Below are 19,041 nucleotides of genomic sequence, written 5' to 3'. Positions count from 1 at the left end.
CACGCCCTGCAGCATCGACGTGCACGTGCACGAGTGGACTGTGGCCATGCATCGTGCTTTGCCGCCACGGATGGCTGCTCGCCACCGTCGATAGCAAGCCCATGCTCGAGCGCCTCTTCAGCAGGATGACGGCTCCTAGCTCCAAATCCAAGAGGTCACCGTACACCATCCATACTTGTCAGACCAACCATGTCACAAGAGCCATGCAGCCACCATGTTGGGGTTATCCCTGCAGTTTCGCGGTACAAGTGGTCTATAGAAGCTCACATTACAAGTATTTGAAAGGATGGGCCCTGCACTACAGGAATCGCACGAGGTGCCGACGGCCGGCGGCCCTCGGCGTACCACCGCCTCACCCTCGGCGTATGGTACGCCGACGGGGACCCTCGGCATAGCTCCTCGGGCAAGGTCAGCCTCGGGATAGCCCAGCTGGCCGTCGGCGTAGAGGAGACCGTCGGCGTAGACGGCGAAGGCCGAGGGCGAGGACCACCCGTCGGCGTACTAGCCCTCGGCGTAGCAAGTTAACGGGCGACGTCGATCTGACGGTCGTTACCGCTACGCCGAGGGTGCGGCCGTCGGCGTACTCCGCCACGCGGCGGGCCCTGGCGAGCCGTGGCGCACGCTACGCCGAGGGTGCAGCCGTCGGGGTACGCTGCCACGCGGCGGGCTCGCGAACCGTGGCGCACGCTACGCCGAGGGTGCAGCCGTCGGGGTGCACGCTGCCACGCGGCGGGCTCTGGCGAGCCGTGGCGCACGCTACGCCGAGGGTGCAGCCGTCGGGGTACGCTGCCACGCGGCGGGCTCTGGCGAGCCGTGGCGCATGCTACGCCGAGAGTGAGGCCGTCGGCGTACGCTGCCACGCGGCAGGCCCTGGCGAGCGCTGGCGCACGCTACGCCGAGCGGAACCCCGTCGGCGTACACGAGACCATTTGGTCCATGTCGACGCTACCCCGAGGGGGAAGCCGTCGGCGTAGCTTGGACCATTTGGTCATTTTTTTTGGTTTTTTTGCTGTTTTCCAGATTTGGCAGATAATAAAAGCACATAAAATTCACATAAAATTCACAGGAACTTCGCATGAAGTGCAAATACACATAACATGAAGTGCATACATAGTGTCATAGTGGATACATAGTGCCATAATGTGCATACATGGTGGTGCCATAGTGTGCATACATGGTGCCATAGTGTCGATAAGAGATACAATGCGACAACTAGAGGAGCTCGTCGCCGCTAGACACCGGCCCGGGCCGATTCCTTCCGGTAGAAGCTGCGGAAGAACCACCGGGAGAAGTACCGGGAGAAGTACCGGGTGTAGCACCGGGAGAAGGACCACCATGATGAACCGGTGTGATCTCCCTCCCACCACCCTGATTTCCGGAACATCCCGTTCCCTACACACATGTTCCCGAGATGTTAGCAATTTGCGAGGCAAAGGAAAGCCGTAGTATTCGGTTTGGCGAAGAACTTACCGTTGTTCTCCCATAGTACTCCGCAGCGAAATTTTCCTTCGATGGCATGTTTGGCGCCGGCCCCGGAAAGGGAGGCATCGGCCCTAAATCCGATGTCTGTCCAGTTTGATTGGCCACAAACGACGCCTGCAAGATAGTTTACATGTCAGTCTTTGCAGAAATGAAGCATCAAACTAGGGGAAAGTGGGACTTGTCATCATTTGCGAAAACAAAGGTTGGAACTTACATGTATATATGCCATGTACTCCATGAACTGCTGCTGGTGCTGGTTGAAGGCCACCTGATATTCTTGATGAGCGGCCACGTAGGCCGCCTCGAAGTCAGGCTACAATTTCACAAATTCATGGCTCGTTAGCACTTAGCAATGTATGAACGAAAGTCGGAAAGAGGATGGAAATGAGGGAAACTTACGTCGTATGCGGGTTGTTGCCGAGCCCGGCGACGAGGCGGGAGAGGGGGGCTGTCCTTGGTGAGTCCCGCCTTGAGACGCGTGAAGGTCGTGGTGAGGGTATGCTTGACGGCCTTGTTCAGCATGGCGAGACGGCCATGCGGCAACCCTCCGGACGACAGGACCAACGACTCCTCGTCGACCTCCGCGCTCATGGGGTCATCCACCTCCGGGTGACGATGCCTCACCATCTCGCAGTAGTTCTCGACGTCCTCGGCGTAGGTGCCGAAGTACTCAGGGAGCGAGGGCTGAGGCTGCGAGAGATCGGGCTTCTTAAGCCGCATCTTGTTGTATATCTCGAGGTCCGACATCTCCTCCTCGGGTCCTAACGCGGCCCTCTGCATCGCGAAAGGAAATGTTGTGAGTACCAACTTTGAACCTGAAGGAAAATAAAATGTATACATACCGTCTTCCCCTTGTAGCGCTCGTAGCTGAGGTTTCCCCCACAGTGTGTGCCACCGTCGCCTCGGTTCTCCGCGTTCCGCCTCGCCACGGCTGCAAAGTCCTCGTCCATCTTGAGCCACCTCGTCCTAACCATCTCCTCCCATGCCTCGGCATGCGGCTCGGCCCAATCGGGGATAACCTGAAAATGCAATACTCAACTCAATCTAATGCAATCGCAACTTAGTAGCAATGTAGAATCTCATTGACATTTTACTCACCGACATGTAGTCCTCCACCGTCATCTCGTACTCGGCCTTAGCATTCTTACCGACAATGTCCGGCTTATGGACCCTCTCGCCTCTCTCTGCCCAGAAGTGACCCGCGGACGTGATCCTTTGGTTATACCACACCTGCGGTGTCAACCTCTCACAAGTCGCCCGCAAAGTCCTGTTCGCGGCCGCCTCCTCAACCTCGGGCGCCACACGATAAAAACACTTCAATCATGCAAAAAACAATTGTGAGATTCATGAGTTAGAACATTGGGGTCATCAAATATGAACGAAGCTCGAGAAAATATGTCTTACCCAAAACTTTCTCATCACGGCCTCAGCAGCCGTCGGGAAGCCTACGCCAGGGGCACTCTCGTAGTCCGTCCAAGTAGTGGCTAGCTTCTTCTCGCCAGCTGGGACAGTGCCGAGGGGATAGTACTTGCCCGGCCAGAACTTCCTAAGCAAAGCTCCAATCATGCTGCTAGGCAGGCGCCCCTTGACCCCCGGAGGAAATATCCAATTGCTGCACATGAAAATCAAACATTAGCACATGAAAATCAAACATTAGTACATGAAAATTGAAATTGCCAAATTAGTACACTTACTCAGGGCCAGCAGGAATTATAAGGGTCTTCGCCTCATGGGTCTTAGGCTCCTTCCTCTCGTCGGGGACTCTCGCTTCCCCACGAATCTTCAGTGCCTTCGGCCGCCCATCCTCCTCCGGAGTCTCAAACCCACGGCTAGAGTCCTCCTCGGCTCTAGACTCCGTCTCCGCCTCCTCTCTAGACGTCCCCTCCAAAAAGAACCCGGAAGCAACGTCGCCTGAAGCCGAGGGTGGTGGCTCAAAGTCCGGTCCTCCCCAGCCACCTCCACCTCCACCTCCACCTCCACCTCCACCTCCTCCCAAGCCACCTCCAGCTCGTATACATTCTCTAACCTCCCGTAGTAATCAAAGGTATCGGATCCTTTAGTGAAGACACCAGTATTTATCGTTTTTGGATTCGCCCGGCCCTTCTGGTGTGTCTCTGTATGGAATCGAAACCCATTCACGTCATACTTCTCATACTTCATGACGTCACGGTTACAACCTTGGGAAACACATCTCAACTCATCTGTCATCTCAACGTTTGCATCAGCTCCCTACAATCACGGTTCAAATTTGTTGTGTGCATTAGTTACGTGGAATAACAGGGACAAGTCACATATTGGTAGGTAAGAGGGACAGCTTAGACATTACTTTTTTCATGAACCAAGACACAAAGTTTATTTTTACTTCGGGAGCACCCTCTTTCAGTAGAGTCTCCAACTCCGCGCCCGTGGGATCGCGCGGAAGCCACCACTGTTCATCCGTGAATTCGCTGAAAGGATACAATAAGCATTAGACCGAGTTGAGTGTAGGTGATCGAAACTAGATACAATAAGCATTACACCATGTTACCTAATGAAATCGTGACCGCCATCGTCGTCGTCCCCCCCCCCCACCACTTCCTTCATGTTCATAAGCACATAGAGCATTATGCAATCCTTCTCTTCCCTCTCCAATCTATATTTTTGTCCTTTACCAGCCTTGCCACCGGGACATTGGAATAGTTGAAGCTTGGGGTCATTCATGGGCACGTCGACATTGTAACGAGAGACCGGGTTATGCAGAGTGGGAACTTCATCAGGATAGTACGTTGTTGCGGCATCTGCCATCTCCCGAAGGCACGTTGCCTCAGCTATGCATGCTTCAATCTTGGCTTTGTTTCCAGTTATCTTCCGAATATACTTGAACTCTCTCTCAATACAAAACTGCCACCGAAACTGCACTGGGCCACCCAATAGTGCCTCGTTTGCGAGGTGCACAATGAGATGTGCCATCGGAGTAAAGAAGCCTGGCGGAAAGATCATCTCCAAATTGCATAGCAACTCCGGCACTTGAACTTGCAGCTTCTCAATAACCTTAGGACATATCTGCTTAGCACAGAGCGTGCGGAAGAAATGGCTCAACTCCGCGAGCACTCGCCATATTTTCTCGGGGAGATACCCTCGAAGCATCACCGGCATCAGCCGCTCAATCCATATATGATAGTCGTGACTCTTGAGCCCGGTGACTTTTCCCGTCGAAAGATTGACTCCCTTGCTCATATTCGAACAATAACCATCAGGGAACATCACAACGTATTTTAGCCACTTGAATGCCTCCTTCTTTTGGATGGAATCAAGGCAGAAGTCGGCGTGCGGCTTGAACCAATTCTTTCGACGGCCAGTAGGACGTTGCATGTGTAATTTCTTCCTATCACAGAGCTTCTCAACATCGACTCTAGCCTTGACATTATCCTTTGACTTCCCGGGAATGTTTAGGCACGTGTGAAATAAGGACTCCGCGACATTCTTTACGGTGTGCATCACATCGATGTTATGGGGAAGTTCGAGGTCCTTGTAATACTCGAGCTTCGTTAAGGCTGCCTCGTGAGTCCAGTTGTGCGTTACACCATATCCCTCAAATTGATGGCCAGCTTCCGATGCCGCTGGCACGAGAGCACGTAGCTCGGCATCAACAGCTATACCATCGAACTTTGGCACCTCTGTTACTTCATGCACAACTTTGCCTTTCTTGAAGTTCTTTTTGTCTTCTCTGAACGGATGCCTCCGTTTGAGGTACTGCCGATTCGTGTCAAACGCAACATACTTGCGACCCTTATTTAGCCAAAGGAACTCAAGTCGATGCCTGCACACTGGGCATGGCCATTTACCAGCTGTACACCATCCGCATGTTAGGGCGTACCCGGGCATGTCATGCATGGTATACTGCAACCAAACTTTCATGCAGAAGTTTGTCTTCGATGCTCGGTCGTACGTCAACGTCCCGTGGTGCCAAGAGTGGTTCAAATCTTCCACAATCGGCTGCATGTAGACACTCAAGTTCTTCCCCGGGTAATGGGGCCCTGGAATGATCAGCGACAGAAACATGGTCTTCCTCGTCATTAGGACTCCGGGAGGGAGATTGAGCGGAATTACAAACACGGGCCAACAACTGTAATTGGAATTCGACATACCATATGGATTGAAGCCATCTGTAGCTATCGCAATTCGACATTCCGAGCATCTGCTGCCATATGGGGGTATTTTCTATCAAAGTTCTTCCATGCATTGCCATCAGATGGATGTCCCATCTTCGTCCGCCCCTGATTGTCCTTTATTCGAGTCCCCATCTTGTGCCACGTCATCTGTTTGGCGGTCTCCTCAGTCAAGTAAAGCCGCTGGATTCTTTTTATGAATGGGAGATACCGAAGAATCGACTTTGCGATCTTTGACTGCCTCACCTGACCATCCTTTCCCGTTACCTCTTCATACCTAGAGGCCTTACAAATGGGACAGTACTTGTCCTCCGCAAACTGTTTCCAGAAGAGAACACAGCCATTTTCACAACAGTCTATCCTTTGATAATCCATGTTGAGCGCCGACATGAGTTGCCTCGTCTCGTGCAGGCTTTTAGGCAGACAATGCCCTTTGGGCAACATGTTACCAGTTGTTTTCAGACTTGCTTCGAAGCCGTCACGGGTGGTGTTGTACCGGGTCTTGTCGGCTAGACATTGGGAGATGGCATCGAGCTGAGAAATCTCGGCGCCATCGTACAGAGGCGTCTTAGCAGCGGCTATCATATCATAGAAGGCCTTCGCGGCTGGCTCTGGTTCCTCCGGTTCTGGAGGTTCCTCCGGTTCTGGCGGTTCCTCCCGTGAAGGTGGCGACTCTGGCATGTGGGCATCGACAAGATCATCTAGAAAGTCTCTAACCCCATCGTACTCATTGCCATTGAGCCGCTGCCGCATCACCTCACCTCTGTCACGTTCGTGCTCATCAAAGTCGATTTGCGTGACGTAACGAGGCATATACCCATATTGCAGAAGGTGTTTAAACATGTCATCCTTTCCACGACGGTGATGCTTCAAGCAACGATTGCACGGGCAAAGTGGCTAAACCTTCTGTTTTGTACCACGCGCCAACTCCTTCACTAAATGCCAAGTCTTCCTTATCCACTCATCTGTTTTATTAGTCGCACTAACACGGCCGGTGTACATCCATCCATTATCAGCCATCCTCTGCTCTATTGGAAGCCAAACGACAAGCATAGCATTTATATCAAATAGGAAAATGCATCATATTTTAATTTTTTTAACAGGCATAGCATTTATATCCTGACTCGGACCGGAGCAGAGCATGGAGAACGTACCCAACTACGGATCCGCCGACTGTCCCGTAAATGCCGCAAGCGTTACGGTTGAAAATATGCCGACCACTAATGCATATTTATCCGCGTAACGCTTGAGGACGGGAAGTGACACCTAGGTGACGCAACTTGACTTGGAAAATGAATCTAGTGACATAAATAAAATGCGGAGAAGAAGTTGGAAATTTTGCTCACCCTCGGCTGTAGAGGAAGTAGTCGAACAACCGAGTGTCGATGTCGGCGACCGTCGAGAAGCGCGTCACGCCGGGGTGCTCACGACGAGGCGGTCACGGCATAGCCTATTACAAATCCGCATTCAGGGTCAGCGTTAGTGGAATAGAAACATAGAATCTACATACCAAAAGATGACAAATTCACAAACTAGCAACTGAACAAATAAACTACAAACAGCGGCGCATCATATCCCAGTAATTTGACAGCAATTGGACAATATTTGTGTCTTAGAGCAAGTCCAGTAATTGGAGTTTGGAGAAAACCTCACTTAATTTCCCAAACAATTGGACTTCATCCACAAATTAATTGGATAGAAAGCAGTACCAAATAACAAACAGTAGCAAGCACTAGCAAAATAAACAGAGAACTTATGCATAACAAAAATGAAAAAAAAACAGGGGCTAACCTTGTGCAGGCCGGGTGCATCGGGCAGGGGTGCGAGGTGGAGGAGGGCGGCGCGAGGAGGAGGCCGGCGACGGGAGGAGGGCCGGGCCGGGGCAAGGAGGTGGCGGCGCCGGGAGGAGGGCCGGGGCGCGGTGGGGGATGAGCGGAGGCGGGCGGGGGCGCGGCGGGCGGGGCGCGGCGGCGGGCGCGGCGTGGAGGTGGGCGGCGAGGGGCGGATGGGGACGGGCCGGAGGAGGAGGGGGAGGGGAGGAGCGGCGGGCAGCAGGCGGCGGCAGCGCGTCGGGCGGGAGGCGGTGGCGGCAGCGGCGTCGAAGCGGGAGGAGGAGGGGGAGGAGCAAGCGGCGGCAGGAGGCGGCGGGCGGCGAGGCGGAGGCGGCGGCGGCGTCGGGCAGGAGGCGGCGGCGGCGGGATTGGGCGAGGAAAATGGGCGGGCTTTGGCGCGAGGAGGAGGCCGACCAGGGGATTTGGGGAAAACGCGAGCGCGGCTGCCGACCAGGTGATTTTCGCGGACTTCTACGCCGAGGGCCAACGGTACCCCGAGGGCCACCCTCGGCTTATCCAGGTGATTTTTTTAATTTTTTTTCTTTCATTTTTTTTAATTTTTTTTCTTTCATTGTTTTACTAGTATATAATTTTTTTACTAGTATATACTAGTATATAATTAATCGCTAGTTTGTTGAGGATTGCCTCCTCCTTTGGTGCGGTTTCTTTTTCTCTCTCCCCGCATGCAACCTGCACAACCAATGAAAAGGCTGCAATAACTGCTGCTTTCCTCGTTCTTCCACTCTCCCCCTACATGCAGAGCAATGAAAAGGCTGCAGTAACTGCACTTGGTATTAACTGCCGGCTATTTTTGAGGTGGAGGAGAGAACGAGTCGAGGGTAATTTGGGAAGATTGGCAAGATTACCTTTTTTACCACGTCGACATTAACTTGAGTGCGCGGTCTACCCTTTAGATCTGGCGGTCTACCCCTTTGACCGAATCCGCTGTATCCTAGTTCCGTCTTTTGCAGTGGTTACTAGGACACATAAAATGACGCCACGCGGCTCCGCTCGATTTTTTGGCTCCGTTTGCTTTGCCAACTGCGCAAAACGGGGCCGTCGGGACATGCGGTATGGCCGTACCGGGCGCGCGCATGCACCCGTCCGGCAACGCGCGAAACGGAAAACATTTAGCACATAAAATGACGCGTCCTAGACCTAAAAACATTTTTCCCTCCATTTATTGAGCGAAGGAAAGTGTCGCCCCAGTTCAAATCCGGACAGTTTCCAGCGGATTCGGCGGGGCACCGCAGGAAGCGGGTGGGATTCCCAGATGGCTTCCGCGCGCATATGGCATGTGATAGGTGGTGCGTAGGAGGTATCCTACCGCCGCGCGGAGGTCCCGTGCGATACTGAAATGCGCACCATGTAGCTGCTTCACAAAAAAAAGCCCTTCCGGCACCCCGAAAATGGAAAAACCGTCGCCCGTGGTTCGGATTGGAAATCCGCGACCGGGGCCTTGCTTCCCATCCTAAGGCCCACGCACGTGCCAAATATGGCCTCGTTCCGACAAACTATGTGGTGAAACGGGCCGTTTCCTACTCATTTCCCCTAAAAGCCATAGAACTCCGGACGAGATAGCCCTGTTCGTGAAGGGTTCTCCAAGATAATTGCCGTATCCCAGTTCCGTCTTTTGCAGTGGTCACTAGGACACATAAAATGACGCCACGCGGCTCCGCTCGATTTTTTGGCTCCGTTTGCTTTGCCAACTGCGCAAAACGGGGCCGTCGGGACATGCGGTATGGCCGTACCGGGCGCGCGCGTGCACCCGTCCGGCAACGCGTGAAACGGAAAACATTTAGCACATAAAATGACGCGTCCTAGACCTAAAAACATTTTTCCCTCCATTTATTGAGCGAAGGAAAGTGTCGCCCCAGTTCAAATCCGGACAGTTTCCAGCGGATTCGGCGGGCACCGCGAGAAGCGGGTGGGATTCCCAGATGGCTTCCGCGCGCATATGGCATGTGATAGGTGGTGCGTAGGAGGTATCCTACCGCCGCGCGGAGGTCCCGCGCGATACTGAAATGCGCACCATGTAGCTGCATCACAAAAAAAAGCCCTTCCGGCACCCCGAAAATGGAAAAACCGTCGCCCGTGGTTCGGATTGGAAATCCGCGACCGGGGCCTTGCTTCCCATCCTAAGGCCCACGCACGTGCCAAATATGGCCTCGTTCCGACAAACTATGTGGTGAAACGGGCCGTTTCCTACTCATTTCAACTAAAAGCCATAGAACTCCGGACGAGATAGCCCTGTTCGTGAAGGGTTCTCCAAGATAATTGCGGTATCCCAGTTCGGTCTTTTGCTGTGGTAACTAGGACAAATAAAATGACGCCACGCGGCTCCGCTCGATTTTGGCTCCGTTTGCTTTGCCAACTGCGCAAAACGGGGCCGCCGGGACATGCGGTATGGCCGTACCGGGCGCGCGCGTGCACCCGTCCGGCAACGCGCGAAACGGAAAACATTTAGCACATAAAATGACGCGTCCTAGACCTAAAAATATTTTTCCCTCCATTTATTGAGCGAAGGAAAGTGTCGCCCCAGTTCAAATCCGGACAGTTTCCAGCGGATTCGGCGGGGCACCGCAGGAAGCGGGTGGGATTCCCAGATGGCTTCCGCGCGCATATGGCATGTGATAGGTGGTGCGTAGGAGGTATCCTACCGCCGCGCGGAGGTCCCGCGCGATACTGAAATGCGCACCATGTAGCTGCTTCACAAAAAAAAAGCCCTTCCGGCACCCCGAAAATGGAAAAACCGTCGCCCGTGGTTCGGATTGGAAATCCGCGACCGGGGCCTTGCTTCCCATCCTAAGGCCCACGCACGTGCCAAATATGGCCTCGTTCCGAAAAACTATGTGGTGAAACGGGCCGTTTCCTACTCATTTCCCCTAAAAGCCATAGAACTCCGGACGAGATAGCCCTGTTCGTGAAGGGTTCTCCAAGATAATTGCCGTATCCCAGTTCCGTCTTTTGCAGTGGTCACTAGGACACATAAAATGACGCCACGCGGCTCCGCTCGATTTTTTGGCTCCGTTTGCTTTGCCAACTGCGCAAAACGGGGCCAACGGGACATGCGGTATGGCCGTACCGGGCGCGCGCGTGCACCCGTCCGCCAACGCGCGAAACGGAAAACATTTAGCACATAAAATGACGCGTCCTAGACCTAAAAACATTTTTCCCTCCATTTATTGAGCGAAGGAAAGTGTCGCCCCAGTTCAAATCCGGACAGTTTCCAGCGAATTCGGTGGGGCACCGCAGGAAGCGGGTGGGATTCCCAGATGGCTTCCGCGCGCATATGGCATGTGATAGGTGGTGCGTAGGAGGTATCCTACTGCCGCGCGGAGGTCCCGCGCGATACTGAAATGCGCACCATGTAGCTGCTTCACAAAAAAAAGCCCTTCCGGCACCCCGAAAATGGAAAAACCGTCGCCCGTGGTTCGGATTGGAAATCCGCGACCGGGGCCTTGCTTCCCATCCTAAGGCCCACGCACGTGCCAAATATGGCCTCGTTCCGACAAACTATGTGGTGAAACGGGCCGTTTCCTACTCATTTCCCCTAAAAGCCATAGAACTCCGGACGAGATAGCCCTGTTCGTGAAGGGTTCTCCAAGATAATTGCCGTATCCCAGTTCCGTCTTTTGCAGTGGTCACTAGGACACATAAAATGACGCCACGCGGCTCCGCTCGATTTTTTGGCTCCGTTTGCTTTGCCAACTGCGCAAAACGGGGCCGTCGGGACATGCGGTATGGCCGTACCGGGCGCGCGCGTGCACCCGTCCGGCAACGCGTGAAACGGAAAACATTTAGCACATAAAATGACGCGTCCTAGACCTAAAAACATTTTTCCCTCCATTTATTGAGCGAAGGAAAGTGTCGCCCCAGTTCAAATCCGGACAGTTTCCAGCGGATTCGGCGGGGCACCGCAGGAAGCGGGTGGGATTCCCAGATGGCTTCCGCGCGCATATGGCATGTGATAGGTGGTGCGTAGGAGGTATCCTACCGCCGCGCGTAGGAACAGCTCAATACTGAAATCCGCACAATCAAGCTTCATCACAGTAATAATGCCCTTCCGGCAACCCGAAAATGGAAAAACCGTCGCCCGTGGTTCGGATTGGAAATCCGCGACCGGGGCCTTGCTTCCCATCCTAAGGCCCACGCACGTGCCAAATATGGCCTCGTTCCGACAAACTATGTGGTGAAACGGGCCGTTTCCTACTCATTTCCCCTAAAAGCCATAGAACTCCGGACGAGATAGCCCTGTTCGTGAAGGGTTCTCCAAGATAATTGCCGTATCCCAGTTCCGTCTTTTGCAGTGGTCACTAGGACACATAAAATGACGCCACGCGGCTCCGCTCGATTTTTTGGCTCCGTTTGCTTTGCCAACTGCGCAAAACGGGGCCGCCGGGACATGCGGTATGGCCGTACCGGGCGCGCGCGTGCACCCGTCCGGCAACGCGCGAAACGGAAAACATTTAGCACATAAAATGACGCGTCCTAGACCTAAAAATATTTTTCCCTCCATTTATTGAGCGAAGGAAAGTGTCGCCCCAGTTCAAATCCGGACAGTTTCCAGCGGATTCGGCGGGGCACCGCAGGAAGCGGGTGGGATTCCCAGATGGCTTCCGCGCATATGGCATGTGATAGGTGGTGCGTAGGAGGTATCCTACCGCCGCGCGGAGGTCCCGCGCGATACTGAAATGCGCACCATGTAGCTGCTTCACAAAAAAAGCCCTTCCGCACCCCGAAAATGGAAAAACCGTCGCCGTGGTTCGGATTGGAAATCCGCGACCGGGGCCTTGCTTCCCATCCTAAGGCCCACGCACGTGCCAAATATGGCCTCGTTCCGAAAAACTATGTGGTGAAACGGGCCGTTTCCTACTCATTTCCCCTAAAAGCCATAGAACTCCGGACGAGATAGCCCTGTTCGTGAAGGGTTCTCCAAGATAATTGCCGTATCCCAGTTCCGTCTTTTGCAGTGGTCACTAGGACGCATAAAATGACGCCACGCGGCTCCGCTCGATTTTTGGCTCCGTTTGCTTTGCCAATCGCGCAAAACGGGGCCAACGGGACATGCGGTATGGCCGTACCGGGCGCGCGCGTGCACCCGTCCGCCAACGCGCGAAACGGAAAACATTTAGCACATAAAATGACGCGTCCTAGACCTAAAAACATTTTTCCCTCCATTTATTGAGCGAAGGAAAGTGTCGCCCCGGGTCTCATCCGGACCGTTTCCAGGTCGGTGGGGCACCGCAGGAAGCGGGTGGGATTCCCAGATGGCTTCCGCGCGCATATGGCATGTGATAGGTGGTGCGTAGGAGGTATCCTACTGCCGCGCGGAGGTCCCGCGCGATACTGAAATGCGCACCATGTAGCTGCTTCACAAAAAAAAGCCCTTCCGGCACCCCGAAAATGGAAAAACCGTCGCCCGTGGTTCGGATTGGAAATCCGCGACCGGGGCCTTGCTTCCCATCCTAAGGCCCACGCACGTGCCAAATATGGCCTCGTTCCGACAAACTATGTGGTGAAACGGGCCGTTTCCTACTCATTTCCCCTAAAAGCCATAGAACTCCGGACGAGATAGCCCTGTTCGTGAAGGGTTCTCCAAGATAATTGCCGTATCCCAGTTCCGTCTTTTGCAGTGGTCACTAGGACACATAAAATGACGCCACGCGGCTCCGCTCGATTTTTTGGCTCCGTTTGCTTTGCCAACTGCGCAAAACGGGGCCAACGGGACATGCGGTATGGCCGTACCGGGCGCGCGCGTGCACCCGTCCGCCAACGCGCGAAACGGAAAACATTTAGCACATAAAATGATGCGTCCTAGACCTAAAAACATTTTTCCCTCCATTTATTGAGCGAAGGAAAGTGTCGCCCAGTTCAAATCCGGACGGTTTCCGGCGGATTCGGCGGGCACCGCAGAAGCGGGTGGGATTCCCAGATGGCTTCCGCGCGCATATGGCATGTGATAGGTGGTGCGTAGGAGGTATCCTACCGCCGCGCGGAGGTCCCGCGCGATACTGAAATGCGCACCATGTAGCTGCTTCACAAAAAAAAGCCCTTCCGGCACCCCGAAAATGGAAAAACCGTCGCCCGTGGTTCGGATTGGAAATCCGCGACCGGGGCCTTGCTTCCCATCCTAAGGCCCACGCACGTGCCAAATATGGCCTCGTTCCAAAAAACTATGTGGTGAAACGGGCCGTTTCCTACTCATTTCCCCTAAAAGCCATAGAACTCCGGACGAGATAGCCCTGTTCGTGAAGGGTTCTCCAAGATAATTGCCGTATCCCAGTTCCGTCTTTTGCAGTGGTTACTAGGACACATAAAATGACGCCACGCGGCTCCGCTCGATTTTTTGGCTCCGTTTGCTTTGCCAACTGCGCAAAACGGGGCCGTCGGGACATGCGGTATGGCCGTACCGGGCGCGCGCGTGCACCCGTCCGGCAACGCGCGAAACGGAAAACATTTAGCACATAAAATGACGCGTCCTAGACCTAAAAACATTTTTCCCTCCATTTATTGAGCGAAGGAAAGTGTCGCCCCAGTTCAAATCCGGACAGTTTCCAGCGGATTCGGCGGGGCACCGCAGGAAGCGGGTGGGATTCCCAGATGGCTTCCGCGCGCATATGGCATGTGATAGGTGGTGCGTAGGAGGTATCCTACCGCCGCGCGGAGGTCCCGCGCGATACTGAAATGCGCACCATGTAGCTGCTTCACAAAAAAAAGCCCTTCCGGCACCCCGAAAATGGAAAAACCGTCGCCCGTGGTTCGGATTGGAAATCCGCGACCGGGGCCTTGCTTCCCATCCTAAGGCCCACGCACGTGCCAAATATGGCCTCGTTCCGACAAACTATGTGGTGAAACGGGCCGTTTCCTACTCATTTCCCCTAAAAGCCATAGAACTCCGGACGAGATAGCCCTGTTCGTGAAGGGTTCTCCAAGATAATTGCCGTATCCTAGTTCCGTCTTTTGCAGTGGTTACTAGGACACATAAAATGACGCCACGCGGCTCCGCTCGATTTTTTGGCTCCGTTTGCTTTGCCAACTGCGCAAAACGGGGCCGCCGGGACATGCGGTATGGCCGTACCGGGCGCGCGCGTGCACCCGTCCGGCAACGCGCGAAACGGAAAACATTTAGCACATAAAATGACGCGTCCTAGACCTAAAAACATTTTTCCCTCCATTTATTGAGCGAAGGAAAGTGTCGCCCCAGTTCAAATCCGGACAGTTTCCAGCGGATTCGGCGGGGCACCGCAGGAAGCGGGTGGGATTCCCAGATGGCTTCCGCGCGCATATGGCATGTGATAGGTGGTGCGTAGGAGGTATCCTACCGCCGCGCGGAGGTCCCGCGCGATACTGAAATGCGCACCATGTAGCTGCTTCACAAAAAAAAGCCCTTCCGGCACCCCGAAAATGGAAAAACCGTCGCCCGTGGTTCGGATTGGAAATCCGCGACCGGGGCCTTGCTTCCCATCCTAAGGCCCACGCACGTGCCAAATATGGCCTCGTTCCGACAAACTATGTGGTGAAACGGGCCGTTTCCTACTCATTTCCCCTAAAAGCCATAGAACTCCGGACGAGATAGCCCTGTTCGTGAAGGGTTCTCCAAGATAATTGCCGTATCCCAGTTCCGTCTTTTGCAGTGGTTACTAGGACACATAAAATGACGCCACGCGGCTCCGCTCGATTTTTTGGCTCCGTTTGCTTTGCCAACTGCGCAAAACGGGGCCAACGGGACATGCGGTATGGCCGTACCGGGCGCGCGCGTGCACCCGTCCGCCAACGCGCGAAACGGAAAATATTTAGCACATAAAATGACGCGTCACACTTGTACATATATGTTAGGGGCAGATGCAAGTTTTCCAACAATTCTGACGCTCCGGTGATCTGTATCTTGGGAAACCCTAGGGCGGGGACCCCGTAGATCTACCCCTATAGCTTTCTCCGTGCGAGAGTTTACCAATGTAATTTTTTACTTGTTTTGGTTTATTTAGGACATATGTACATGGAAACCATAGGTTGGGCATACTTTACCATAAAATAGGCTCCATTTTAGCCGTGGCGAGAGTTTCCACATACAGATCCTGGATTTTACCAAGTGTTAGCCCATGTATGCGGAAATCGTCAACAACGGGTACATCCAAGGTTAGCCAAACCTTACATCACACTTGTACACATATGTTATGGGCATATGCAAGTTTTCCAGCGATTCCGACGATCCGATAGTCTGTATCTTGGGAAACCCTAGGGCGGGGACCCCGCAGATCTACCCCTATAGCTTTTTCCGTGCGAGGGTTTACCAATGGATTTTTTTATTTTCTTTGCTTTGTTTAGGACATATGCACATGGAAACCATAGGTTTGGAATAAAATAGGCCACTGATGAGCCGTAGCAGGAGTTTCCACATACAAATCCTGGATTTTACCAAGTGTCGGCCCATGTATGCGGAAATCGTCAACGCGGGGTACATGCAAGGTTAGACAAACCTTACATCACACTTGTACACATATGTTAGGGACAAATGCAAGTTTTCAAGCGATTCCGACGCTCCGGTGATCTGTATCTTGGGAAACCCTAGGGCGGGGACCCTGCAGATCTACCCCTATAGCTTTCTCCGTGCGTGGGTTTACCAATGGATTTTTTTATTTGCTTTGCTTTGTTTAGGACATATGCACATGGAAACCATAGGTTTGGAATGAAATAGGCCCCGGATGAGCCGTAGCAGGAGTTTCCACATACAAATCCTGGATTTTACCAAGTGTCGGCCCATGTATGCGGAAATCGTCAACGCGGGGTACATGCAAGGTTAGACAAACCTTACATCACACTTGTACACATATGTTAGGGACAAATGCAAGTTTTCAAGCGATTCCGACGCTCCGGTGATCTGTATCTTGGGAAACCCTAGGCCGGGGACCTTGCAGATCTACCCCTATAGCTTTTTTCGTGCGAGGGTTCACCAATGGATTTTTTTAATTTCTTTGCTTTGTTTAGGACATATGCACATGGAAACCATAGGTTTGGAATGAAATAGGCCCCGGATGAGCCGTAGCAGGAGTTTCCAGCGATTCGGACGCTCCGGTGGTTTGTATCTAGGGAAACCCTAGGGGGCGGGGACCCCGCAAATCTACCCCTAGGGTTAGGGTTAGGGTTAGAGTTAGGGTTAGCAATGGACTTTTTTCCTTTGTTTTAGGTCATGTGGTGGCAAGTATGGATCCATGCTATCTAAGGTTTTCCTCCGGTTCACCCCACCGGTGAGTTCTGCCCTATACGTCCAGGACATGCCTAAGTGCCGTCAGCGCATGTGCGTGTAGCCGAAAGACCCCGGGGGTACAACATTAGACAAACAACACCACACCATGCTGGTGGTGGTGTTTTGTTGGAGAAGAACACATGGGTATATATAGGGAGGCGAGGGGCTGAAACGGCGAGAAAAGCTGGCGGGAGAAAATTGCGGGAAAAATTGGCGGGAAAGATTGGGCGGGAGAAATGGGCGGGAAAAAGGAAAAAAAAGATGGATGCTAAGCCGACGGTGCCCCTCGGCATAGGCTAGACAGCTGACGTCATTTTGGCGGGAGGGGCGGGAGGATTCGGCGGGAGAAATTGGCTTCAGCTACGCCGACGGTGGCCCTCGGCATAGGCTTCACGCCGTCAAGGTCCAGTTAGGGCATGGCCGCGGGGCGATGGGACGGGGTCGCACCCTCAACCTATGCCGAGGGCCGCCGATACGCCGAGGGCCACCCTCGGCATAGCTTGTCATGTGCCGAGGGTGGCTATACGCCGAGGGGCGCTTCGAGCAGCTGGGCTGACCGGGCAGTACGCCGACGGCCCCGACATTTGGCCGTCGGCGTACGCCACGGCCGTCGGCGCAGCGCGCCATTCCTGTAGTGCTGATTCAATCACTTTCTTTGGTTTGCTTACTTGCGTGTACATCAGGGATATTAATTTGGGTTTGGACTATTGGAAAGCAATGGTGCGAGATTATAGGCCGGATGACCCGTCGGGCAGATAATTCTGCCGGTGTTATAGACATACTTGGTCGTGTAGATAGACTTGAGGAGGCTCTTGAGATGATTTGAATAATGTATGTCAATACGACATTTCGAAGTTATTAGTACTATTAATATTGTCCATCAAATACCTAAGATTCAAATAGTTATTACTTTTCTACTTAAACTCAATGAATAAAGACCACTTTATTAGATTTCAGGTACTCACTCAGATCCATAATATCATAGATCGGAGGGAGTATTAGATTTTATAGCCGTAAATTCATTTAGATTCATATATCTTCCTCAAATTTAAAGGCGATGCCCACTATCATTACAAGTATGCAGTATTATAGGTTGGTAGGGCGTGGGTTCACAATCGATTAGTTTTAGGATTGTCAATAGCATAAAACATGACCATATGTCATTAATATAAGACTGGGTTGTGGTTTATTAGGTCCTAAGACGCACCTGGTTTGATCTGATCGATTATTTCATGTCCTAGAAACAAGTTCTTTAGTTACATGATACGCTATTTTATAAGAATTTTGGCAGACATACTCCTCCTATCAATACTAAAGAGTGTTTAGATACATCCAAATTTAGTCAAACTTCGGACATCTATTTATGGTCAGAGGTAGTACATTTTATGGTTTGCAAACTCTTCCTATTGTTGATTTCCAATTGGCTGGTTAAAAAATACATTAGCATATATGCATATTTCGACCTTTTGATGTAGTATTATGTAGCGGGGTCGTGCTACCGGGTATTGCATGTTTGATCTCTAGCGGGGACAGCGACGTCATTGATTTCAATGTATGCCCAAGTTTGATCTATGGAGGACTGTGTCGTCATCGAGTTTGATTTATACAGCGGAGATCTTACTTTGTGCACCTTCTTGACGTAAAAAAAGTTCTTCCCCGATGCAACGCACGGGCATATTTCCTAGTCTATACCTAATAATAAAGAAAGTAAGGTTTCCTTGGTTTGGTCCGTTTCCATCGTCCATCCTTTTTATTTCGTCCGTCGTCGTTCCTTAGTACCTTCCTTTCTTTCGTTATTATACTTTGTCCAGCTCTCGTACGAATCATCCTAGCACACGCTCTCCGCGTTCAAACCGAAGAGCCAAGGTGATTCGAGCGATGCGTGGGGTTTCTGCGTCGTCCCCCCAAACGCCTCCCGATTTGGCTAGCGTGCTCGCTGCTCCATCTGTTGGAATCTGGCACAAACCAGCGACAACAGCAAAAAAAGAAACAGGTGTTCCAGAGTCATGATTTAAGATTGCTTGCCGTAATTTCATCTATAAATTAGGACCCGGCGAAGCCCACGCCGTCATGATCCAGGTCCAAGCGCTGGAGCCAAAAGATTCCTGGGTAGCTAGGGCGCCGATCAAGGGCATCGTCGGTCTGCTCCGGATCCTAACCCGCCGTCGCCCCATCACTGACGGCCTCGAACAACACGATCAGAGAGTGCCGCCAGGTCTGCTTTGTGGACGACCAGCTTCGAGCTTTACGAGAGCAACGGTGTTCCACGCTAATCCGCACCACTGAAATAGTGAAATTACAGACCGGAAGACCAGCGCAGCCACGCGTTGGC

At 52.7% G+C, this 19,041-nt stretch overlaps 1 protein-coding gene across 1 annotated transcript; it reads right to left on the bottom strand.

The window, feature by feature from the left end:
- Positions 1–223: 223 nt before the first annotated feature.
- Positions 224–2,700, bottom strand: LOC139837995 (uncharacterized). The gene is made up of 5 exons (XM_071827342.1): positions 2,581–2,700; positions 1,882–2,501; positions 1,697–1,795; positions 346–501; positions 224–229 (listed from the first exon to the last, which is right to left on the bottom strand). Exons 2-5 carry the CDS (start codon positions 2,320–2,322, stop codon positions 224–226), a joined length of 702 nt encoding a protein of 233 aa, XP_071683443.1. The 5' UTR covers positions 2,323–2,501; positions 2,581–2,700.
- Positions 2,701–19,041: the final 16,341 nt, after the last annotated feature.

Source organism: Lolium perenne, chromosome 3 (assembly GCF_019359855.2).
Source record: "Lolium perenne isolate Kyuss_39 chromosome 3, Kyuss_2.0, whole genome shotgun sequence".
Taxonomy (NCBI): domain Eukaryota; kingdom Viridiplantae; phylum Streptophyta; class Magnoliopsida; order Poales; family Poaceae; genus Lolium; species Lolium perenne.
The sequence above is the reverse complement of the archived record's forward strand: the minus strand, read 5'-3'. Positions and strand labels throughout refer to the sequence as shown.